The 27,000-nt window shown below is 34.6% G+C and overlaps 3 protein-coding genes across 3 annotated transcripts; 1 reads left to right on the top strand and 2 right to left on the bottom strand.

The window, feature by feature from the left end:
- The first annotated feature begins 859 nt into the window (after positions 1-859).
- Positions 860-5,175, top strand: LOC144545745 (hydroxycinnamoyltransferase 1-like). Its single transcript, XM_078294293.1, has 4 exons — positions 860-1,451; positions 3,691-4,289; positions 4,430-4,916; positions 5,046-5,175. Exons 1-3 carry the CDS (start codon positions 1,038-1,040, stop codon positions 4,713-4,715), a joined length of 1,299 nt encoding a protein of 432 aa, XP_078150419.1. The 5' UTR covers positions 860-1,037; the 3' UTR covers positions 4,716-4,916; positions 5,046-5,175.
- A 162-nt stretch (positions 5,176-5,337) lies between these two features.
- Positions 5,338-10,995, bottom strand: LOC144545741 (phospholipase D alpha 1-like). Its single transcript, XM_078294289.1, has 8 exons — positions 10,877-10,995; positions 9,839-10,149; positions 8,506-8,806; positions 7,917-8,290; positions 7,503-7,794; positions 7,055-7,422; positions 6,384-6,613; positions 5,338-6,046 (listed from the first exon to the last, which is right to left on the bottom strand). Exons 1-8 carry the CDS (start codon positions 10,967-10,969, stop codon positions 5,601-5,603), a joined length of 2,415 nt encoding a protein of 804 aa, XP_078150415.1. The 5' UTR covers positions 10,970-10,995; the 3' UTR covers positions 5,338-5,600.
- A 5,070-nt stretch (positions 10,996-16,065) lies between these two features.
- LOC144545715 (oligopeptide transporter 4-like) lies at positions 16,066-25,292 on the bottom strand. Its single transcript, XM_078294262.1, has 8 exons — positions 24,953-25,292; positions 24,376-24,642; positions 23,611-23,708; positions 19,306-19,872; positions 18,798-19,050; positions 18,522-18,704; positions 17,602-18,008; positions 16,066-16,422 (listed from the first exon to the last, which is right to left on the bottom strand). Exons 1-8 carry the CDS (start codon positions 25,193-25,195, stop codon positions 16,215-16,217), a joined length of 2,226 nt encoding a protein of 741 aa, XP_078150388.1. The 5' UTR covers positions 25,196-25,292; the 3' UTR covers positions 16,066-16,214.
- Between the last annotated feature and the right edge of the window lie 1,708 nt (positions 25,293-27,000).

The raw sequence follows: 27,000 nt of genomic DNA, 5'->3' as shown, positions 1-27,000 counted from the left end.
ATGTTCAAGTTGAAAATGTACTCTCTCTCTGTTTTTTTTTTTTTTTTTTTTTTTTTTTTTTTTTTTTTTGTAAATTGGACTAAAATGATTATCTGTGGGAGTCACAATTGTAAATTTTGGTCATATCCTACTTGAATTATTCAATTTCATGTACAATACTTATTTATAGGCTACATAATTTAAATTAAAATATCTTTTAATTACATAACTTAATTTATCTACTAATTAATACTAATTTATATGGAACTAATCTCTAATTAATTTATTCTATCTTGAACATGCACTTGCAAATCTCAATCTCATGCTACGTGTCTAACAAAATACACTGAGTCTAATGAGGAGAGTTCCAATATCTCATCATACTTTATATTGTATTTCTCTATTTTCAAAGTTCAAACTATCGATTCAAACAGTTCAACATGATTTTCATAATAAAATATGTTTAGTGATGAAATTTTATTATTTTTGAAATTTTTTTTTACTATTTTTTTTAGATAGGCAGAAAATCACTTTTTTTTAACGGTCCAGATACAGTGATTTTGTACCTATCTTAAAAAAATATTAAAAAAATTACAAAAATTATAAAATTTCATCTTCAAACATATTTTAGTATGAAAATCATATTGAACCGTTCAGATCATTAATTTGAACTTTGAAAACAAAAATATACACTATAAAATATGACAAGGTATGAAAGAAATAATGTATTGAAATCCTCCTAAAGTATAATATATTCTTTTTAAATATTTATTTATAATTGCAAAAGCATCAAGTCTCTATCCACCAACTCCTCACCACCCCACCGGCTACCGCTCTCTTTCTTCACCTATAAAAGGCCAAACCCATTTGTTAGTTCGCCAGCTCTCCACCAGAAGAGCTTTCTATCTATTTTCATATTTTCATTATCCCTTTTTCTTCCCACCAAGTTTTGCATTTCTACCCTCCTAATTTTTCCATATCCTATTAGTTCCCTAAGAAGCTTCCTCAGATCTTGAGTTCAACAGTTAGAGAATTCAATTTCAAACCTTGATTTAGTCATGAAGATCACTATACGGCAATCGGCAATGGTGTCGCCATCGTCCCCGACCCCACAGCACCGGCTATGGAATTCAAACCTTGATTTAGTGGTGCCGCGCTTTCACACACCGAGCGTCTATTTCTACCGTCCGGGCCTCACCTCTACCGATTTCTTCGATGCCGAGAAATTAAAGTCGGCACTCGCGAAGGCCTTGGTGCCATTCTACCCGATGGCGGGTCGGTTGGCACGTGACGAGGATGGCAGGATTGAGATTAACTGCAATGCTGAGGGGGTGTTGTTTGTCGAGGCCGAGGCGCCGGATACGACGGTTGATGATTTCGGGGATTTCGCACCAACTATGGAGCTCAAGAGGCTCATTCCGGCTGTTGAGTATACGGATGATATCTCGAGCTTTTCTCTGCTGGTGCTCCAGGTATCAATAATTTGATGAATTATTATTTTTTAATTTTTTTGAGGTTTTTATGGTATATAGGAATATGTAAAATTTGTTAGTTTGAGAGTATAATTTGGTATATTAAGATTGGCCAGAAATCTTTTCCTTTTATTGTCTAAATTATCCTTGACTCTGATCCCCATTTTTTCAAAAAATAAATAAATTGTATTTGTATATATGTATTTTTTTATATAATTTAGAGTAAAATATTGTGATATTATAAAATTAATTCCATTCTCCGTAGAATTTTTTTATATTTTATATGATTAACCCTATATATGTTTAATATATAAGTTCCTATATTTCAAAAGTCTGGCTTTTGCAGGAAAATTTTGTATTGACGCAATTTAATGCACAATAATAAAGAGAGTTAAAAGAAAGAAAGATACAATATGGAATTTAAATGCACTATAACCATAAATGGAAACATATCTTAAAATCATTAACCATGTAGATTTTGACAGTTCTAACAAAAAATAGGAGATATTCATTGGTTAAATGGATAAGTATTCATTGGTTGTTTCTTATGTTTTTGTATATTATAATCAAATTTTGGTTAAAAAGAAGATATGTTCAAGCGGTAAAGAAAAAACAAAAGAGAGAAAAAAAAAACTTTATATGTAAGAAATAAAAAAAGAAGTTTGCCAATTATATACAACAACAAAAAATATATATGCATTGACATGTTTCATATCATATTGAAATATTTGAATATGTAAATGCAGTTTCTGTGCACTAATTAAGATTGTTATTTATTGACATTAGGCATTAAATTATGATCTATTGTTTATATTATATATATTGTTTTTACTTGAAAAGATATGATTGCATGATTGACTTGGTAGAACATAGACTTCCAACTTGCTTTAATACTTGATTGAGTCGGTGAGCAACTTCGTTTTATTATATAAAAATATTTGCTCTGCTATCAATCGTACTATATTTCAAAACAATTGATATAATAAAAGAGGAGGATTCAAATGCCTCCATGTTTTTGTGCCTCCATTATGCCTTCATTTCTCTCTATCATTTTTAAAGTTCAAACAGTCGATCCGAACCGCTCAACCTAACCTCCATACTAAAATATGTTTGGAGACCAAATTTTATATTTTTAAGAATTTTTTTACTATTTTTTTTAGATAGGTACAAAAATATTATTTTTAGATGGTTTAGATTTACTGATTTTGTATATATCTAAAAAAATAGTAAAAAAATTTCTAAAAATATAAAATTTGGTCTCCAAACATATTTTAGTATAGAGATTAGATTAAGCGGTTCGGATCGACTGTTTGAATTTTAAAAATGATAGAGAGAGATGAAGGCATGATGGAGGCACAAAAACATGGAGGCATTTGAACCCTCCTCATAATAAAAATATGGTTGAAAGTTGAAACTATGTTTCACCGACAAAAATAGGCGTGATTTGGTGAAATGACACATCAAAGTTAGCTAGATAGCATTGTCACAACAACTAATTCATTGTATTGACTTTTCTTGTCATTAATGGGTCAAATGCAAAGTAAACTATTGTCGGATTATATTTTTTTCTCATCAAAGTCATGTTTGGTTTGACATTAGAAAATTATTTTAGAAAAATCTGGTTAGATATTTCAGATTTTATTTAGTTACCAATTAAAAAATGAAATTAATTCCTCAGCTGAATCTCTGTATTTATATAGAAAGGTCCCCTGATTTTCAAAATGAGATAGTTTAAAAGTTATTGTCTCTTTCAAGAACATAAATATATTGTGGAATATAATGAAATAAGTCATTTTCTGTCAATTAATTAACTTGATGATCATTTTTTTTAAATCAGTAGGTGAAATGGCAACTCAATGACAAAACCAATCATAGTACTTTTATGCAAAAATTCTTATTCAATCAAAGGGTTAATCATCTTCATTTTTAAGATGTCAATTAAGGTTTTTCAAAATGGGAAATTTCAAATTACATATTTGCCCCTAAAGTTCATAATATTATATTTACCCTTCTAAATTTCAAATACTCACAAATTCACCTATTTTATTGTTTTTTGTGTACATTAATTATTCAAATATTAATACATTGTCAATTAAGTAGGTCCCAAGCTAGGTATATATATATCTATTGTTTTACAATCACAAAACTATGTTTGAGCCCATTAATTGTAAGCATCTTTCCAGAACTATATATAGTCTGTTACAGAAATTAATATTGCCAAAAAAATGTTGTATTACAGGTGACCCATTTTAAATGCGGAGGCGTGTCATTAGGCGTCGGCATGCAACATCACGCGGCCGATGGCTTCTCGGGCCTACATTTCATCAACTCCTGGTCTGATGTGGCACGTGGCGCCAACATTGCTGTCCTACCGTTCATCGACCGAACTTTGCTTCGGGCACGTGACCCCCCCTCCCCTTGTTTTCCCCATGTCGAGTACCAACCGCCTCCATCAATGGCATCCACCTCCCCATCTACCGAACCCGCAACCAAAACTCTACCACCAACAGCTGTAAACATTTTTAGGCTCACACGGTCACAACTCGGCGGACTAAGAGAAAAACTTCCTCCTTCGGCCCCACGCTTGTCCACGTATTCACTACTTGCCGCTCATGTCTGGCGTTGTGCATGTCTGGCACGTGGGCTCTCGCCGGACCAAATGACAAAGATGTACATTGCGACTGATGGTAGGGCTCGGCTTAGCCCACCTCTTCCAGAGGGGTATTTTGGTAATGTCATCTTCACGGCCACTCCCATTGCCTCGTGTGAAGAAGTGCTTACCGGAGGTGCTGAGAAGATCCAAGATGCACTCGCCAGAATGGACGACGAGTACTGCAGGTAATGTGACTCAAAAAAATAATCAATTTGTTAGCAATGTGCAGTATTTACATTATAGAAAGAAAATGGAAACTAAAATAAAATTCAATTTTTATATCCTTAAAACTGATATATACATTGGATGTTACATGAAATGACAGATCAGCATTGGATTACTTGGAGTTGCAGCCGGACCTGTTGGCACTCGTAAGGGGGGCCCACACATTCAGATGCCCCAACATCGGGTTGACGAGCTGGGTACGTTTACCGATACACGATGCAGACTTTGGGTGGGGCCGGCCGATTTTCATGGGCCCGGGTGGAATTGCATATGAGGGTTTGGCCTTTGTTTTGCCGAGCCCGACTGGAGACGGAAGCCTTTCAGTTGCCATCTCACTACAAGCAGCCCACATGGAGAGATTTAAGGAGCTTATATTTCAGATCTGATTTTATTTGGAGATTTTGTAGTATAAATGAAATTTTTTTGGTGAGGAATTGGGATTTATCTTTGGAAGTAAAAAATGTATCAGGTAGTATTAATGGATAGTGACGATAATGCTCCATGGTGGAGAAAAACAAAATTGTTTCTCTTGCAATTTTTTTTTTGCATTAGTAAATTCACAACTTGCCAAAATTGTGTAATAGAAGGTAAACCTTTCTTTTAGTAAAGATTGGAGGCCACAGAGGATTATCTTTTATGGGTTTCGAACATGCGATCGCTCATACAAAGAGTATTATCTTTGCTATTGGATTAAAGCTTGGATCTTGTAATAGAAGGTAAATTATTAGGATTTTGAGGAGAACTTGTAAAACTTGTAACTGATAGATGTTGGAACATGGAACAGAGTAAATTAAACAACAAGAACAATATAATAAATTTATTTTTGTGAATTTTTTCATCAATATATATATATATATATATATATATATATGAAACAGGGTGTTGCATTGCAGTACATGGATGTTTACATCAAAGCAGCAGGGATTTGAAATTATAAAACACATCCATTATCTATAGAGTATCTTTAACACAAAAACACATCTGTAATTTTAACTTTCTAATATAAACAATAACATTTTGAAGATATAAATGTACGCTAAAACTATACAAAGATGAAAAAATTATTAGGAGCAGAGTTGCTTTGCCACATAATTTACATCTGAATACATCAGGAAAAAAAAAATAAAGACTGAAGACTAAGCAATTTTGACAAAGAAGTCAACAAATCTGCACCCAAATAGAGAACAGTTTCACAAGAAAATTAATACTAAAATAGAAAGAATTTTTTTTTAAATCAGTAGGTAATTACAAATTTACAACAATTGCAAGCATTAAGTGGTAAGTAGAGGAGGTAACACCAGAGATCTCTTCCCTTTCACCTTTGCCTTTGTATCAGGAAAGAATCCATTGTCCGGTAGATCCGACAGGTCGCCACTGTCAGAGACCTTTATCGGGAAAGGAAGCAAATGCCCCGGCAAATCAATGATGGAATCTCCAGTAAACATCTCCCATAGTGTCTCCGCAACTTCTCGCACTGTCCTGACGCACTTCAAGCTCTCCGGTTCGAGAAAAATGCTGCTCGGGTGCTTGCATTGGCCAATGAAATGCTCATACCACAGTGCCATGCGGTAAGCGTAAACCTGACCACGGGCGTGACCGTCTGGCCCATTTAGGTGTGACGGTTGGTATGACCCGTGTGCAATCTCGGTGTCTCGGTCACCAGCAAGTGATCTCTGGTTTAAGTTTGCTGATCCAACTATTACATACTCGTCGTCAACTATACATTTGAAATTATTAACACACTAATGTGAACAAAATAATGGTAAGAGTAACAGTAATAATAAACTAATAATAACTGTAATAATAGCAGTAATAGTAATAGTTGTAGACTTGTAGTGATAATAATAAATGAAACAGGGCAAACAGCACATGGCAAAAGGTTGCATTTTGTTATACTTCATAATCAAATGCTGATAATAAATGGCAAAAGGCTACTTGATTTGTAAATCAAATTAAAGGATTCACCATCAAACTTTATCAAGTGCGCTCTGGTTTATGAGATAGCAAGGAAATTCATATGATATATTTAGTAAATTTTTTGGAAAGATACTAACCTATCATGAGCTTGGAATGAACATAAATCATAAACCGACGGTTAATCTGTGCCCTCGAGTAATCGGTCCCCTCCTGTGGCTTCTCCGGAGGCACGTAATCCCCGTGCACCAGAGCCTCCCTGTTACCGAGGCAAAAGAAGTTCAAGTAATCGCGCGGGTGCGCCTTCCCTATCAGGCCGGCCTCCTCTATTGCCTTTGCTACTATTCCATACATCATCTCCATGGTCAACCTATCAAATTAGTTGATCACATGCTTCAATTTAGAAAATGGAAAGTGACTTCAATAACTTAAAAGAGGAGGGTTAAAATGCCTTCATTTTTTATATCTTTATCTCGATAGTACCTTCATTTTTTAATTTTTTTAATAATAAATTTTTTAAAATTTATATGTCAAAATAAAGCTATCAAATATGATTTATATTAATTTTTGTACATACTAACATGCGCACAAAAAAAAAATATCACTTCTCAATTTGGTTTTATATGAATCAATAAATTGAAAAATCAACGTTCAAATTTACCACATTGGTATATTTTTGCAAGCTCTTGATACTAATTAAAACAAAATCAAAATATAATTATTTTTTACATGTGTATAGAGAAAATATATAGATAATATCTAATAATTTTATTTTAAAATTTAAGTTTTATATTTGAAGTTATTGTAGTACCTATTCCATTGGAGTATGGCTTGAACTGTGTCGCCCTCGGGTTCCCCTTCGGGCCACATTGGTGTGACTATATATGCAGCGAATCTCTCGCCTTTCCTAATCTTACTCGCAATTTTTAAGGCAATCTCAATCGGTACAAGGTTGAGGCACCCGCTGTCCCGGTCCTCCTTCCAAGCGGCACAACTCCCGAGAAAATACTGGTTTTCGATGTAGACGAACCGCCGGGCCCGTCGGATTGCCTCAATGTATGCTGCATGAATGCTCTGATCAATTGTCACGTCCTTCCCACACACAAGCCCCATTTCTGATGCCTGATCTGGGTTAGAAGGGAAATCGACCACTGATGCATCATCTATTGATCGAAAAACCTACATATAGGCAAATATGTTAATTGAAACATTATTTAATGAATAGTAGTCTTACATTTGTAGAGAGAGAGAGAGATAACCTGCACATTCCACGATTGTTGTGCATTGTGCCACTTTGGATTCGGAAACTTCTCAGGCGTAACATCAAACAAACTGTTGTGAAGATCCTGAGGAGCCTGCTTCTTCCAGCGCTGTTCAAAGTTGGTGAGCACGTCCCATGCCGCTTGGCCCTCGAGACGAGAGTGTGTATCGTGCCACGGCTCCCGTGGGCCTCCGTGTTTGATGTTTGAGTTGGAGAAGTTGTTCTGCATGAAATCGTGCCGGTACGTTGTGTCCAGTTCATGGAACAAAGTGTGCTTCTCATCATCATACCTGTTGTACATGTTACAAAGTTGTGTAAATATATGTGTTTGTTTCCAATTGTGCAGAGGAATCCAGACTTAACTTTATTCAATTCACACCTTGCTTTTACCTAAAATCTATATAAAACTCACCTTCCATCACATATGTCGATTCCACCGATGAAGCTAACAACATGCCTACCTGCCCCATCAGCCGTAGCAACGTCAAGCGTAACCGCCTTTTGGTGGTGAGTGAACTCTGTGGTGAGCTCCACCTGTTGCACAGCGGTCAAAGACATGTCGGCGTGCCTAGGGCACAGAAAGCACCTCACCTTACTCCCCTTGAAAAACTTGAATGTCTCTTCGTCGTGCGTGTTCATCAGCCCCGCATTTCCAAGGAAGGAAATTGAGGTAAGATCCTGCCACACCATGACCAGCACTCTCACCCCTTCCTCGGCCTTCCTTTTCAAGAGCTCTCCCACTGTGACGCCTTCGGCTCCATGAATCATTCGCTCGGGATCACGCACCTGCCAATACACATAATAATTTTATGGTGAGATCCGATAATCGATGCCCTTTTTATTTTATAAAAATTAGAAACAAAACACTAATTATAGACACATTTTGTCACTCATGAGGTATTTCATCGAACAGGTAGTCAGCAGTAAACAAACCAGAAACAGATATCAAACCTGAGCAAAACAACCAGCATAAAATAAAATAGTTTCTTTTGGTGATTTACCAAGGTTATCTGAGTGTTGAAGGACCACCCGGCGACATAGACAAAATGCCGGGCATCGTTGATGGAGGCGTAGAGATCCTCCCATAGCCTGGGCGGGACGTAGCGGCTGCCATCGGTAAGACGGATGTCAGGATGGAATTGGGAGGAGAGATGGGAGTTCTGATAGAGAGTGACATTGCATGTGGTGCGCTGCGGGAAGTAGGAATGGCGGACGCCTTTGAAGTGCGGCAGCTGGATGCCGGTATCCCAGTAGGGATCGGCACGCACAGCAAAGTACCGCAACTGTGCAAGAATGCTTGCCCTGTTGATATGAAATCAGCCATAGCTTAGCTAGTGTGCAAGTATGCATTCATGTATGTTAAATTGTTTTTTGATGGTTGCATGTTAAATTGTTGGATTACATGTTTTTGCACATGAGGAGGGTTCCAATGCCTCAATTTTTTTATACCTCATATTTTATATCTTCATTTTCTTCATATTCAAAGTCTAAATTGTCGATCCGAACCGTTCAACATAATATCCATACTAAAATATGGTTAGGGATAAAATTTTATAATTTTTGAAATTTTTTTACTATTTTTTAAGATGGATAGAAAATCATTGTTTTTTGAACGGTTCAAAAACAGTGATTTTGTACCTATCTTAAAAAATAGCAAAAAAATTTCAAAAAATATAAAATTTCATCTCCATGCATATTTTAGTATAAATATTTTGTTGAACGATTCGGATCGACAATTTGAACTTCGAAAACAAAAATATAAAATATGAGGTATGATGAGGTATGAAAAAAATGAGGCATCAGAACCCTCCTCTTTGCACATATACATATAGGGTTCCTTATAAATTTTCTTTTCTTTTGTTTGTTTATATTACTAGGTAAGTATATATACATTCACCATTCAACCTTTGTTAGTTCAATACGAGCATTTTTTTTTCAATTTTTGAACTAGTTAAAATTACTGAATACATATGTCTGAAAGCTAGCCAGACAATTTTTTAAAACTTTTGAAAAGTAATATTTAAAAAAATCCTGTTTGTGTAATCTCAAAGTAAACCATGATTTGTTTTATGGGCCTAGCCTGTTTCTGAAATTTGCTTCTTTCTTATTTGGATTCTATTCAAGCCCTTATAGTCACTTTTGGATTTTGTTAAATTAGAAGGCGTACCCAGCTTGGGCCTAGTTTGGTCATTGGGTCATAAATCCATGGGTCATCTTTTCTGGTAAGTTGTGTTTTTTCTACTTTTATGAAAAAAAGGAAAAGAAAAATTGTTGGTACTGGTACAGAGTACAGACAGCAAAAGACAGTATACAATGAACAATCACAAAACATACCTGTGGCCATGCTTACTGTGAAACCTAAATCGCTCCTTGATGGATTCACCGGACAAGAGCCGGGAAGTAGCAATGGTGGCACAACCAAGCACCTCGGCACCAACCAGAAGCTGGTTCTTTACTGAGAGCGTGATGTTGGGAGAGGCATGCGCCACGTACACCCGAAATGACTCATTCCATACCGGGTTCTGTGGGTTGAACTCTATCTCTCTCGTGCGGGCCACACGGGCCACACCGATATCCACCGTGGCATATAACTTGCTGTGCGGAAGGTGGTGCAAACATATTTTTTCTTGTAATTTCTCGACAAGCTGCGCAATTTGAATTCGGAGAATCAGTTTATGACTTTATAGTGTATATTTTTTTATGTAATAGTTTCAAAGATTGTACATATACAATTTCCTTATTGGTTATTTAAATTTGTTGAAATTGAGAGATATGTGCCTGTGAAATAAATGGACAACCTAAAGGCAATAGAGGCGAGTTAGTTTTACTTTTTATCTACTGACGTAGGATTCTTCCTACAGTCCTTCTGAACTTTTTTGTAAATAACTCTTTTTTATATATATCAATCACAATCAATTTGTAGGCAGCACTTCGCCGCCAACCATAAAAAAATAAATAAATGGACAAAATGTCAGTACATTGCATAGTTTGATCAATTTACTTCTTATTTAATTCACTTTTATTATCATAACGTGGAGACATAGAATCCTTAAGAACGTGTGAAATAAATAAATTAATTAAGGTTGCTTTTGTGAAAAAGTCACAGCCAAGTATTAAAATGGGTATAATTCCAGGAAGCTACTGATGATCTTCTCTTCCTAATATGTTTCATTTAATATTTCAACATATCTTAGAAGACATTCATGCTCACCACCTACTCAACAAAAAAAAAAAAAAAATATGACAATATCCAATTTTTTCATTAGATTTTCTCCTCTTTGTCTAAGCTTACGCCTAGTTCTTTATCAATAATTTTAAATTTCAAAACAATCAAAGCTGGTGAGGAAAACTAAAAGAAATTGAATATAGAACCTGAAATATATGTCCAGTGAGAGCATGATGGAGGTGCTGCGCTTCAAAAACCGTCACCTCTAATATTCCATGAAGAAAATCTGAGGCCTCCATCTCTTTCTTCTCTCTCTTTTTCAAAACCTTATTAGCAGCGTTTGCCAAATGCTTTCTTTCTCTCTTTCAAGACCTTAGCGTTTGCTACGTTCTCTCTCTTTCTCTCTATGATCTGTTTGAAGCTTCAACTTTTGCAAGACTTTGAGTATAATCTAAATAATCTCCCTCTTTTATTTTTTTATATAACGCAAGTGTGGGTCATGATATTCCTTTGACCACGTTTTATTTTAGTGAAAAAAAAAATGGGAGAAGAAGGAAATGTACAGATCGGTTAATTTGTATGTTTGCTTGTTATGGAAGTTAAATATTCATTTGAAAATGAGGGGAATCGTAGATTATGCCTTTTTTCTATCCGATCTAGAAGTCTAGAATTGAGAATCGAAGGGAATATTCATTCATCCCTACCATATTATATTATTATCTTAGAATAACGGATAGTTATTTAATAAATTAATATGTATATAATTTAATTTAGAGAAATTTAGATATATGCCCATCAAAACTTCTTTAATTAGATATTTCCCCATCCAAACTTAAAAATTAGTTATTTACCCATCTAAACTCATTGATTTTATTAATATGCCCATTTCTGATTATTTTCTACAAAAATTACATATCAATAATAATGAAAAGTTAAATGACTATTTTACCCCTTCTAAAATTTTATTTTTGCCCTCTTCTCTCCGTTTCTCTTCGAGCGTGATGTCATCAGGTCTGCAGTCTTTGACTGGGCCCGTCAGTGGGAGGATCAAAACAACAAACACCATCAATTCTTGGCGTTTCTTTTTATTTCAAAGGGTATGCATTGCCAAAACGAACAAATTCCTCAAGAATTTGAATCTGTTACAATGCTCCCCATTTACTAGGAAGATCAACAAAGCTCATCAGCTAGAGATAAAGCACCATTTCACATTGTGCATAAAATGTTTTCATTAAAGCCTCGCAACAGTCTTCAGAAAAATTACATTTAACAAAAAAATTGAGATCCCAAGTATTTTTTTTTGTTCAGAAAACCTTACTGGTACTCCAATTCTCTGTGTTTTTGTTTGTCCGGTACACTACTGTTATAGTGCTGGTATCAGAACTGAGTAACTGACGGTTACAGAATTACAGTTATTTAAGAATTATTCCGGGGTTATTTTTTTTCTTGCAAGATACAAATAATTTTCAATGTATATATTTTTTGTACTTTTTTTAGGAGATGAATATTTTCCGGCCTCCCTGGCTCCAGTCATGAATATGTTCTGGCCTCATTGAGCCAATTAACAAAAGAGAACAAAAAAATAACCCATCCTAAAAAGGTTGAAAATAAAGCAAATAATAATCACCAAATTAAGAAGACATTCATTCAACATACATATGAAGGATAATCAAGAAAATATCCAACACTCAATAATGACTAAACATACTTTGATTTACCAGAAAATGAAACATCCATATGAGAATGCACACAAAGCACTGGTACTAATCGGTACCAGTGGCTAGAAAAATTTGTTACTCAATTCCAATCTCTTAGCAAAACTCAATCCCTTGTCAGTGATTATTGACAAACCCTGGCCTCAATCCAGAACACATTCAATCCAAACTTGAGTTGTTACCAATTCTCTTACAAAAATCGTCATACTGAATATATTTCTATGGCAAATTTTTTATTTGCAGCTAAAAGGTCTTGGTCCATTAATTTTGGACAGAGAAGTTCAGATTACTATCATTTAGTTATGTTTGTGCAAAAGCCAAATCTTTAGAGGCAACACAGCCAATTATTGCCGAACCAAGGAAGCGTCTATTGCTATTTTTTCATCACTGAAACCAAAAAATGAACAATATAAAAATTGACCAATACAAGCATCTATTGCATTGGTCAGGAAACATTTGTCACTCCCATGTTTTTGAATAAGATAACAAGATGGACTTGGATAACCCGATTAAGGATTTCTCTTCTATACTAAATGCTATAAAGAATATTCAGCAAGGCAAGGTTTGTTGCTTGCTTGTCATTAATTAGGAGAGGAGAGGAGAGGAGAGAGAGGAGAGAAGAGAAACAGAGAGGAGAGACGGAGGACTTGACGATACAAAATTTTAAAAGGGTAAAATCGTCAGTTTAACTTTTAATTATTATTAATCTGTAATTTAAGTACAAAAATTCAGAAATGGGCATATTAATAAATTCAATGGGTTTAGGTGGGGAAATAACTAATTTTCAAGTTTGGATGGGGAAATATCTAATTTAAGAAGTTATGATGGGTATATATCTAAATTTCTCTTTAATTTAAAATATAACAAAAAATATATATTATACTTTGAACACATATACATTGTCCAATTAAAATATATAAAAATGACATTTTTTCAGTAATTGATTGCATCTCGATCATCTACATAGAGAATGGATTGATACGGGTTGAGAACATGTTAAATCCGACACAAAATAGACAAAAAAATGACTCTAAAACGAATCGAAGAAGCAGAGAACAGGGGAGGATGTGTGAGTGTTCTTCCGAGTTGTACCGGATCTATACGCGCCCTAACTTTTGTGTGCTGGTGAGTTGGAGAATGAATTCGTATCATCTGAGATATCTCAAACTTTGCGTGACTTTATGAAAAATCCCAACCGTTTAAATAAGTTTGCGCGAATCACAAAACACACATAATTCTGACCCCCTACATCACCTCCGAATAGGAACCGGACACGTAGGTCACGCAAAAGTTGAGATATCTCAGAGGATACGCACTCGTTGGAGAATGCGGGCAGAGCGGATCACGCTTTGGATACCGTGCAGATGTGGATGCATGGAGTTATGGTCCTAACCGCTTTGCCAGCATGTCATTTTTCTTATAAATTCGACCGTTGGAATACTGAAAACACTTAAAATTTAGATTTTATATTATAAGAGAGATTCTTGTCTGTTAGAAATTTAAATCTTATTATTTCCACTTCAGGAGCTTAAATCCACATAATTGAGAAACTTGAGGCGTTTGGCTCAAAATACTGTAATCTATCTCGATATGATAATCTAGAAGAGGTACGCTTCGAGTTGATGGGTGTATAGATTGAAGAGACTTTTGTTGTAAAGTATTAACATTAATGACCTTCTTCTTTTTGTTTAAAGAACCAACATACATAATAATTAAATAACATATAAAAAACTTATAATGATTAATTAATTTATTATTTTAAAAAATGTAAATTACTTATTAAATATATAAACTATTATATTAATCAATCTCGTCATAAATAACTAATCAAATAATACTATATGAAATATTTGTATAATTCAATCTAATAATAATAATAATAATAATAATAATAATAATAATAATAATAATATAATGTATAGTTAAATGTATGAGACAAAAGTATCATATATTTTTGTAGAGTCTGGCTAGTATAACATCAGTGTTATTTCAGTCTATATAACACCAACTTCAAACAGTGAATCTAAACCATTCAAACCGATTAGTTGTGTGTTTACATGTAAAATTTATAACATTTTGAATTTATTTGGTATCAAGTCAAGCGGTCAAATGTGTGAGATTTTAAGTTAATTTTAATACATTTATTTTTCAACATTAATACCGCTTGATTTGATACTAAAATAACTCGAAAATATAAAAAATTTGCATGTAAATGCATTACTCATAAAATGAATTAGTTTGAACGGTTGGAATTAGTCTTTTGAAATCTATGCAATCTATTTTGAAGTTAGTGTCATGTGACACCATCAATTATTCTATAGAGTAATGGAAACAAACATATTCTTATCTTATAAGCAAATAAAATTTATCTTTATTATCCTTATCCTTATTTGTTACGCTTAAGAAATAAATTCTTACTCATATTTGCTCACCAAATTTGAATATATTAAATGTGTAGAAGAATTTTATTAACACCCCAAAATTCATTAGAAAGAGATATTGTACCAGCAATTAATGAACACATCCAAATTAATGACAGTAGTTTGTTGTTTTTGAATGTAAAACCACAAAGGAGCACTGGTTCAGCTGTTGAAGCATTCTGATACTGAGTGCACCATGTCGATCGCTTGGTGCAGATAGCTTACGTGCAAATTTTGATGGTCGATTCAGTGTGAGTATATATGGTTCAAGAAAAGGAGAATAATGATACAGATATTGCCTTGCAATTTGATGTCAGTTTAATGTATGTAATTTGTTGTATCAACATTGGTTTTGTTCATTATGTACTTCAAGTTTTATGACATTATTATTCTATTGTCTTGTATCCAATCTGGGGGTATATTATAAATATATTTTGAGACCATCTTGTACCACCCAGTTTAAAATTATGCTTGTTTCCTGTACCAGTCAGTTTTCTAATAGATCACTTCCACTCAAAAGAACCAGTTATGCATCAGTACCATTAATCAAAAAGGCTACATGATGAAATGATTTATTATCACCACTACCACAAATAAAAGAAAAAGTCAAAATAACAGTGCATGTTTTCTATTAAGAATGATGTTGAACAGCGCAAGTTTTCTACTGGTATTATACAAAGAGGTACATAAAACATGTAGCTTCAACATCTAAAATTAGGTTTTATTTACGAATCCTAAATTATAAGTTTGTTGCAAGCACTAACCGAAAGACAGATTTCCAGAAATTGGACTAAAATCAATTTGAAAAATTTACAGATTTACCAAAGCATAGATTATATTAATCTGTTTGCGAGATCTGATTTGCTTCGGAAAATGTCTCCGACAAGTGACAATCGGTGTAAAGTGAGGGGCACAGAGGGGGGAAATATATTCTAGCAGTATTTTGTGTGTAATATTCGATGTACTTGTTTTAGCGAAGTTAGAACTATTATTGTGATATAAATATTTAAAATATATATATATATTGTGATATTATATGCGGGTTGGATTAGTGGATTACAAAAGATAAATTCACAATCCAATATCAAATAATAGGTTAGCCAAAATATACATGACTATCCAAATCCTACCTGATGCCTCTACAACACAAACCTAGTAAAAAAAAACTAGTTGGATTGGATTGGTCTCTTGAATTGGATGGGTTAGCATTTTTCTTGCAGTACACAAGCAAGTTGTACTTCACAAAAAAAAAAAAAAAAAAAGTACACTTAAAACAATTATTTATCACACAATTTTTGCTGAAACACAATCAGGCTTTGAAAAATTGAAAAATAACATATACCATACTAACAGACAACAAACTACTGAAATAGTACTTGTGATTACAAAATACAGTTTTAGTAGACAAATCAGAAGACGGGACAGCCTTCCACAACTATTCCTTTGGCAGTGGGACAGGTAGCAAGCGGGCAGTGCTCCCCGGCACTGCCCCACCAATCGAGATTCACGTTCTCTATGGATAAACAGAAGTATATTGCCACTGCCATAAACGCTACTCCTGCGTCAAGCGCTGCTGACAGAACATAATTGTACCTCTCCCACCACTTCTTCCTATACCTGTTGTACCAAAATGTTCAGTACTTGTTCCAAGGGGCACTTTGATAATTTATCTTGGTATATCATTAATATTAATTTGACTCCTTATATCATATGTAGCTTAAAATATTTGTTCAATTTCTGAGAGCAATGGTAAATCAGTTAAGTAAATCTAGTTGGTTTTTAGCAGTGTTCTAAATAGCGCGCTATAGCGCCGCTATAACGGCGCTATAGTGTTTTTGGACTCTAAACGCTAAACTATAGCATTAAAACACGCTATTTGAGCTACGGACGCTATAGCGGTAATAGCGGTCCGCTATAGCGCATAGCGTGTAGTGCAAATAGCACGCGTTATGTAACATGAGTTTTTTTTTTCAATTTATATGAGCTTTAAAATAAATAGATGGTGAAGATATTGTTTAATTTTGATGAATATTACATTATATCAAATTCAGGTCCGCTATAATAAATTTTTTATTTTACCCTTGATTTTTTTTAACTGATGATAAATCAAATAAATAATTGCTAAATTATGGAAATTTTAGGGACTAACAAGAATTTCTTCAAGGGTCATTTGTTTATTTTACTAGAAGTATGAATTTTTTTTTCTTTTCAATTTCTAGGTTATTTTGAAATTTAAATAGAAAAAAAATAAATTATGTAATGATGTTGAAGATATTTTGAATAGAAAAAGATTGATAGTTTATGATATTAGTGTTACTATGGATATTTTGAGTCGCAATTTGAACTTTATATTGGTTCGATATGAATATTATAATTTTTTAATCAATTTGGTATTATTTATTGTTCTATGAGACTAAATAATGTTGATATTTAGTACAAATATATAATATAATTTTTATAAAAATAAAAAAAAAACGCTATGTGGAATAGTTTTCGCTATAGCTTTTTTTGGAGACTCCTGGCTATGACGCGATAAACGCTATTTAGAACCTTGGTTTTTAGAAAGGAAACTAACTTCTACTAAAATTACAGTTTACAAGGTTCCGAATCTTTCAACAAAAGCATGATTATGATACAAACTTGTTTGTCATTAATAGTAATTCCGATAATGAAATATTAATTTTTGGAGTGATTTGAGTAAATGTTTGCCCGATTTTCATCATTAAATGAGTAGTTATTCAAACACAACTATTGAAATAAACCAATAATCAAATATATATGTTAATAAGAGAGTACCTGAAAACAAAGAAATTGAACACTGTCCCCACTGCAATCCACATATTTAAATTCAATGCTGTTGCTGATGGCATGCTGGCTGTAGCACCAAAAAGAACCGGAAGATTTATCATAGGGATCCACGACTGGCTTGGAAACGCTCTGTGGAATAGCCATACAATGACTGGTCCGATGGCCCCACCAATGAAGAACCAGTTGAGGGCTGCGTAATTGCCAAGTGAGCCAAAAATGCGACGGGGACCCACAAGGCCCCAGATGACAGAAGCATCGAAGAAGACTCGTTGATCAGGGCATGTCCATGGGCTATCAGGCGGTAACAAGTTGTCTTGACAGATATTATGGATTGAGCCAAGAAGCCACCATGCCACGCTTATGTTGATTGTACCAGCAAAGATGGTACCTACAAACTGATGGAAGCAGGAAATGTTATACAAGGAAACTGTTTCATTACATCCTTAGGATTCTCACAATATGCCGTAAAACAGCATAACCTGCTCATAAGCCCTTTGAACACATTAACACAAGGAAATGTCAGCACAGCCTTCTCTCCTAGTTACATCAATGCATGCCTAAGCTACTCATATACTTGCTTTCTCAATAATTAGAGAAGAACATCAATCAATGAGGGTACTCTGGGCATCTTATGAGAAAAACCTAACTAGTATTCCACAAGATAATACATGATTTCTAGAAATGACTTCATAGCAATATAAATGAAACCATACCTAACTTAATGAACTTGTTCTTTTGGTTAAATTCATTATTTATTTAATGTAGTGGACCATAGTTCTTACACAAGTGTTCATTTTGAAATTTTAGACCATAATTTTTCTTGGTCAAACACAACTCCATTTACTTTGTTAGCTTCTATGTACTGGTTATTCCATTTTAAAATGTTGAGCTAAATTAGGCATATTTACCTGGACAAGGAACATGGATTTGGGAGGGATCTTCATGTAGTGGCCAAGCTTGAAATCAGACAAAAAGGCAACGGCTTGCGACATACTCATGTAGCCATACACCTTAAAGCATACATTTGCAATCGGCTTTCCCGGCAATATCAAACCCATCATATATTCTGTTATCACATTTAGTCCTGGTGTCTTTTTTTCATTTCGTTCATTTTGTAAAAGTAGTCAGATTTTTATTTAAAGGTGGAATTTTGTTTAAAAGCAAAACAAAAATATACAACGTACCTGATTTGTTGTTGCAGTAATGATGCTGATAGGAAGGGTGAACACAAAGGCCATGGCACATGCGAAGAGGAGGCCCCACCATGGAAGCTGCACCTGGTCTTTAAGAATTGTGCAAAGAAGTACAGACACAATGAGGCTCAATACCAGTAGAAAGTGAAACCACCAAGCTGGTATGTCATCATATCTCTTCATCAACTTTGTGTGTATATCAGGCTTTCCTTTGTATGAGACACGGAACCGTTCATAAATCTCCCTGCAATAGCCAGCAAAGTAGCAAACTCCATTTGTGACATCATTTGATGGAAATAAAACACTCCAGTTTCATATATGGTAGCCAGGTAAAACATTGCTAATTATTACCAGTTTGATTATTCTGATATTGATTTTAAGTGTCCAATCAGACAACTCATAAATAGAGTTTGACTAAATCAATAGTTCAATACCTAATTATACAAAAAGGAAACTAGTAGAAGTGAGTACAAGCCACAAAAAGAAGACAAGGTATCACCTTCCATAGAAGAAAGCAACATGCGTCAGCGTAGATGCAATCATAGCAAAATTAAGCCCATATGATAAAGCAAAGAATGTGCTGAGGTGGATCTTTCCTTGCTTTTGGTAAGCATTAATGTCGATCTCAAATTTATCATTCACAATGGCTTCAATATCATACAGCGAGCCATTACCCGTAAACAAATGCGAAGAGAAAATCGGGAATGTCTTAGCATTGTACAAATCAAAACCCCAGTAGGAGACTGGAATAATGACATACATAAACAGCGCAAAGCCAACAAAAATGTTAGCAATAGCGAAGAAGGGGCTGATGAGGGGACTCAAGAGGAAGGAGGAGATGACCGACCAGTCGAGGGTGAAGGCACCGAGGCCGAGGCCTCTCATCCCTGAGCCGAGCTGCTGAGCCGTGACCGAGCGGGAGAACACCCAGCATACCCAAGAGATGTAGGTTAAGGTTGGAAAAAGAAAACCTGGGAAAATGTACCATATGAAGCTGCAGGAGAGAGCAATCATGAAGAATTTTGCACGCGACATGCGCTTCTCGTCCTCCTTTACATGCAGTGCCCTGCATCAAGTACAACAGATTAAAAGAGAAGAAAATATTTTCCGAAATTGGATAAAAGAGGAAACTACACACACATACACGTATATACATATATGTACACATGTAACACATACAAGATGCATGTGATCTCTGTATTAAAATGTAATTGGATACAAAATTTTATATCTTTGAAATTTTTTAACTATTTATTAAGCAGTTTTAAAATCACTGATTTTAATAAACAATGAAAATGGATCATTGAAAACAGAAATTTTAAAATTGTTGAAGATAACAACACCGAAGGTCAAAACCCATTTAATATTTGGAAAAGGCGCAAGCCCAATAATCCATTCTAGATTATTCAAGTATGTCGGTAGAAGAGAATGGACTAGAAATTACTATTACAATGTAGTATTTTGTAGAGTTATATAATGTATAATCTAGAGATAGGACTAACCGACTTTACTAAAGTCGGTGGTTGAAATAACTTGTCTATTCTAGAAAGATCTCATACCGACTATACACTTGTATATATAGATGTAGCATCTGTGGCGTGAGTGAATGAGTGAGAATATATCAAGGCATTGTTCTCTTGAATAGTAATAAAAGAAATCAAGTTATATAAACTCCTCTCTTTCAATTCCACAATCCGATTATAATTTCCAACATTTGGTATCAGAGTCAGGTTCGAGTATCAAGTTAGCGAAGTAGACAAGGGCGTTCGTGCAACATAAGAAGCATCTCAAGACGATGTCTTTAGGTATTGACGTAACTATGGCACAATTGATTGTTCCCATATTTACGGGCGAAAATTATGCCATGTGGAAGATCAAGATGCGGACGCTGCTACTCTCACAGGGATTGTGGGATATCGTCAAACAAGACTTTACGACGCCAACAGGAGCATTGACGCCGATACAACAACAACAACAAATGAAGGATGCGAAGGCCTTGTTTCTAATTCAACAAGGTATTGTCGAAAGTCTATTTCCACGAATAAGTGGAGCAACTTCATCCAAGAAAGCATGGGAGATTTTGAAAGAGGAGTTTGAAGGCTCGGAGAAGGTCAAAGCGGTGAAGTTGCAAACACTAAGAAGACAATTTCAAAACCTCCAAATGAAGGAATCGGAGAAGATCAAGGAGTACTTCTCGCAAGTTGTCGAAATCGTGAACCAAATGCGGAAGTATGGAGAAGACATCTCTGATCAGAAGGTAGTCGAGAAAATATTAATCAGCCTCACTGACAAGTATGACTACATCGTTACAGCAATTGAAAAATCAAAAGATATATCGATGCTTTCGATTCAACAACTGATGAGCTCATTGGAGTCTCACGAAGAAAGAAAGCTCCAACGCGAAGGAAATTTGGTGGAAGACGCATTTCACTCCAAGCTGAGCTTTAGACCTTGATATAACCCCACGAGTCAACGAAATAACCAAGAAGGCGGCGGTCCGCGACAAGATACAGAAAAGCAGTCGATGCAAAAGGAGAAAGCACCAGGTTTGAATTATTCAAATTTATGGTGCGATATACACAAAAGGTCGAACCACAGTACATCTAAATGTTGGTCAACAAAGAGATGCAATAAATGCAAGAAGATCGGCCACATAGCACAAATGTGCAGATCAAGAATTAACTACCGAGCAAACTTCCTAGAAGAAAATGAGAGTCATGAAAGCATTTTCTATGCGTGCCACTCAGCCAATGAAGAGAAAGGCGATATCTGGTTTCTCGACAGTGGTTGCACAAATCACATGACCGGAAATCATGAATTATTTCACGACATCGATGCTTCGTATGAGACAAAGGTACGTATGGGAAACGGCTCAATTGTTCAAGCAAAAGGAAAAGGAAGTATTGCCGTGCAAACCAAGATGGGTCTGAAATTTATCCGAGATGTATTGTTGGTTCCGGACCTAAAACAAAATCTACTGAGCGTGGGGCAATTAGTGCAAAACGGATATGCAGTTCATTTTGAAGATGGAGACTGCAAAATTTTCGACCGAAGAAATAAAAATCAAATAATAGCAAGAATACAAATGGAGAAGTCTAGAAGCTTCCCACTCCACATATGGCGCTAAGAAATGAAGGATCAAAACCAAGTGATACTCGAAGAGCTAAAGAAGGGTCTACAATATCAAAGTCATCCCCCAAGCAAGTAAGATCTTTATCCGAAATTTACGAGTCATCTAATTTTTCATTTGTTGAACCTCAAAACTTTGAAGAGGCCGCAAAGCATGAAAATTTGAAGAAGGCCAGGAAGGACAAAAACTACATAATTGAAAGGAACAACACTCGGGAGCTTTCAAATCAACCAAAATATCGTGAATTCATTGGCGATAAAGTTAAAAACTACAAAACAAGGTTGATGACAAAAAGCTTCAAACAAGAATCCGGCATCAACTATTGGAAGACATATGATCCGATGAGAAGGCTAGAAAAGTGGCGATACGTTAAATCGGAATGTCAAAATAATTACCTTGATAAAGAAATTTACGTGAAGGAGCCACACGGAATTTCAAATCAAGGGGGAGTGAATAGAGGATACAGAAAATCAATTGGCAAATAAAAATTTGAAGAGAATCAAGTCGGTGTTGAGGGAGAGTGTTGAAGATAACAACACCGAAGGTCAAAACCCATTTAATATTTGGAAAAGGCCCAAGCCCAATAATCCATTCTAGATTATTCAAGTATGTCGGTAGAAGAGAATGGACTAGAAATTACTATTACAATGTAGTATTTTGTAGAGTTATATAATGTATAATCTAGAGATAGGACTAACCGACTTTACTAAAGTCGGTGGTTGAAATAACTTGTCTATTCTAGAAAGATCTCATACCGACTATACACTTGTATATATAGATGTAGCATCTGTGGCGTGAGTGAATGAGTGAGAATATATCAAGGCATTGTGCTCTTGAATAGTAATAAAAGAAATCAAGTTATATAAACTCCTCTCTTTCAATTCCACAATCCGATTATAATTTCCAACAAAAATTAGCTTAATAAATAGTAAAAAAATTCCAATAAATATAAAATTTGGCTTCCAAGAAAATTTTAATATAGATTGAATGTTGAACGGTTTGGATCGATTATTTAGACTTTGAAAATGTAAAAACTGAAATGTGTATTCCAAGGTTCATGAACAAAAGTTTTGATATTAGCCATTTTCAATATATATATATATATATATATCTATACACACTTACATATGAGGAGGAATCCACTTACAACATTTATAAGCTACAATATTTTACAACAATTTGGTTTTATCATTTTCAAAGTCCAAACAGTCGATCCAAATCGTTCAACATGATCTCTATATTAAAATTTGTTTGGAGATCAAATTTTATGTTTTGAAATTTTTTTACTATTTATTAAGTATTTTACAAAACTTTATTTTTTCAGTGGTCCAGAATTGTCAACTAGTAAGTGGAGTTATAATTGACTTGTGAATTATCATGTCCAAGTAAGTGGAGCTATAATTTCTAAATGTCCAAGAGGCTGTAGTAATCAATGGCCCCCGGTACAAGTTTTTCTTTGTTTTGATTGAACATAAAAATTGTTTGGTGGAGGAGGATGGATGAACGGATGGCTTTGATAGAAGAAAGGAACAGATAGGACTTTCATGTGACAGTATTATGGCAAAATTTGACTATAGAAATTTCAAGAAAATGACTTATTCAAAGGAAAAGATTCCCATACAACGAATGTCACAGAATATTGAAAATGCTTTAAAAAGAAATTGAAAAAGACACCTGAAGAGGGATATTTGTACAAGGGTAGTGGGCCACCACATATGGGCCGGCTCCACCACATACTTCCTCATCAATCCAGCCCATCCATATCCGAGCACCTACACAAATATGAAAAACAAAATATATGTCAATAAAGAAACAAAAATAGAGTAGAACTAGGGTGTTATGAAGTTCACCAAATTCTTTGGTGAACTCAAGTCTAAAATCCATCGAATTGGCTTCAAATGATGAATACAAACCATTGAAATCCACTTACCTTATAAGTGATGTGTTTACGTGTAAAAAATTTAAACATTCAAACTAATTTGGTAAAAAGTCAAGCGGTCAAAAATAGAGTGTTAATAAATTAATTTTAATGTATTCATTTTTTTTAATCTTTTTCTACTACTTGACTCTATGCAAAATTAATTTCAAAATTAAAAATTTTCACATATAGACGCATCACTCGTGAGGGAGGCTGGTTTCAATGTACAGTTCAGGTTTGTCGTTTGAGGCCGATTCGATGGGTTTTAAACTTGAGTTCACCAAGAGACTTGGTGAACTTAAGAACACCCTAGTTCTACTCACAAAAATAAATAATAATAACAAGAGATAGCTGGAGCCTCCTTTAAAAATATTAACAGAGCTAATTTGACTTCATACAGTGCATTAATTATATCTTTTTGTATTTTGTCTCTATTAGTTGAGCTGCATGAAATCAAACTACTTCTGTTAATATCTTTATCCCTCTTTTAGAAAATAAAGCTGAGAAGTGAGAACAATTACTTGAGTGGTAATAATCAGAAGCCAACTAGCGAGAAAGGAGATATGCCTATGATAGAATGCTCTGATGATATCAATTATACCGACACCATAAGCATGTCCGTTTCCGAATGCATAGCCCGCATTCGCAAAAATAGAGATGAGTACGTGCTCCTTTATGTTAAATGGACCTGGGTTTAGAGAGAAAAGACGATCGCCACACCAGGGAATGTGGAATTTCTTCTCCGGAAGAATTTTCGCAAGTAGACGACCAATGGGAAGTGATGCAACCTGTAGTACTCAAAAAGGTTACTTTGTTTGTAGAACATTATGACAATAATTAATAAATTGCAATAATATGACTTATTATTTCAAATAACTTATGAATTATTATTATTGTTGTTATTATCATGTTGCCTTTTAAGAGAAAATTCCAAGAAAAAAGAGAGAGAGAAAAGAACACCATAACTGCACGTACCATAGTGCCAAATAACAAATTTCTCAAATTTTTTCAGAAATTAACTAGCTTAAACAGATGACCTGAACAGCAAGCAAGGAAGAGGAATCCAAAGTAACAAATTTTACAAGTTTAAACAAGAACCTGAACAGTGACTTGAGTGATAATGAGAGGTTCAGTACGATATGAAAAAAACTGGTTGAGAAACGACAAGAGCGCGCAAGAGAAAAGACCAATCGACCACATTCGAAAGGTCCAAACGGGGTGAGATGGGTCGTCGGTTGTCAGTACCGTCAGGCGCACCTGCTCCACTGGAGAGTTCTCGTCTTCATCAAATTCGACACCTTTGGCACTCTCCATGTCGATCTCCACTGTTGATTGTCCCATTGTGAAATTGTGAGAGGAGGGAGCGAGGTGATTTGATTCTTGTGAGGTGTGTTTATGGAGGGAACAGAAGGGGATGAAAAGGAATCTCGGCTGTAATTGAGCAGCATAGATTCTATCCAATAGACACTAGCTAGTATCTGGTTCAGATAATAATTTTATTATCTTTTATGACATTATTATTTTATGACGTTATGATTTTTTTTTTCTTACAAGTTAGGTTTATGAAATACAAGAATATTATGTCGTATTAGTTATTTGTAATTCGTCATATTTTTAAGATTTTTAAAGATATCACCAGAAAAGAAAAAGATTTTATTATATTATGAAAATCTATCAACATTGTATATATTATTATTTTATTATTCAGGTCCACAAGTTTTATTGATAATCTACTTCTAAAAGAATATTCTGACAATTAAAAAATATCAACATTGCGTAACCGACGTGTCCGGTTCCTATTCGGGATAGCACAGGGGGCAAGTATTATTTGAGTTTTGAGATTCGTGCAGAACGTAGTTGAACTGTTGAGATTTTCCAAAAAGTCACGCACCATATGAGATATCTCAGAGGATGCGAATTCGATGAATCTTCCCCTGGTTCTCATAAGCTCCAATGTCAATATCGAACTTGTCATTGACAATTGAATTGAGAGATTCATCACTAAAGTACTCGTCAATGATGTCATCATCTTCCTCTTGTTTTCTCTTCCCCTTAGCATGATCTCATAATTGCTAAAAAATAGACTATTGTCATGTGTACATAAAATAAAATAAAACCATATAATTGATACACTATAGGAAGGAGGATGATGATATAAGAAATTGATTTGTAACTGGAAGCCGACCTTTCTCATTACTCATGTTACCTTGTCAAATAACTATAAACATAAGAAAATGATTTGTACCAATTTAGACCAAAAAGGAAGGTAAGGTCTTAAAACAAACTGTTAAGGTCACTGAAACTATACTATTGGTAAAACAATGCAGCCTTGGTTGGCATTTACCCTAAAATCAATATATATATCAGCCCTTTGTATGGATGCACAAAGAGAAGTTGTAGTTCTCCAGGTTGATAGAAGCCTGCTAAAGGAATTAGTAGTTGGTGCAGTTACCAGTAAACGAAATAGGTTACCAGAAAAACTCATAGTAGGAAATATCGGCCGATACCAATCCGGATCAGCCGATACGTATCGGTATCGGCCGAGACTGATCAGATACCTTGTCGATATTCACGAATTTTGTGTTTTTCATTCAATTTCTGCTATTCTGGTATGATTCTGGTCATTATTCGTTTGAAAACTTTGCAACAGACCAATTTTTGAATACATGAAAATTTTATTCAACTTAAAATTATAAGCAACTCTATCTTTGAACACGTGGATATTTTATTTGACTTAAAGTGAAACCCACAATTGAAGATATATTATAACATAGTCATAATATGTTGAGACTTATCTCTAATTTTTGTGAATTAAAATTAAGACTTATTTTATAGTTATTTGATTGTACGGTTGTAAGTAAATAGATAGGTTTAATTTAGTCCAGGAATATTTTAAAATTTATTTAACAAAGTTAATTCTTTAAACAAGTATATAGGTTTTGTACATGCAAGTTCAATCTTTTAACAGAATATATAAATGGAATTTCATTTTGTGTCAAGTGCTTTTGACCCACCTAACACCACAAATATTCTCTTGGCTGAAAATTTACTTAGAAAATTTGAAAATAAAAATAAAATATCCGAAATAAAGTGGTACAACCGCTTTATATTTTGAGGAGAGGAAATCACTTAGTGATCTCTATTAA

The sequence above is a fragment of the Carex rostrata genome, chromosome 28 (genome assembly GCF_964058835.1).
Source record: "Carex rostrata chromosome 28, lpCarRost1.2, whole genome shotgun sequence".
Classification (NCBI taxonomy): Eukaryota; Viridiplantae; Streptophyta; class Magnoliopsida; order Poales; family Cyperaceae; genus Carex; species Carex rostrata.
Note: the sequence above shows the minus strand (reverse complement) of the source record. Positions and strands in the feature narration are given on the sequence as shown.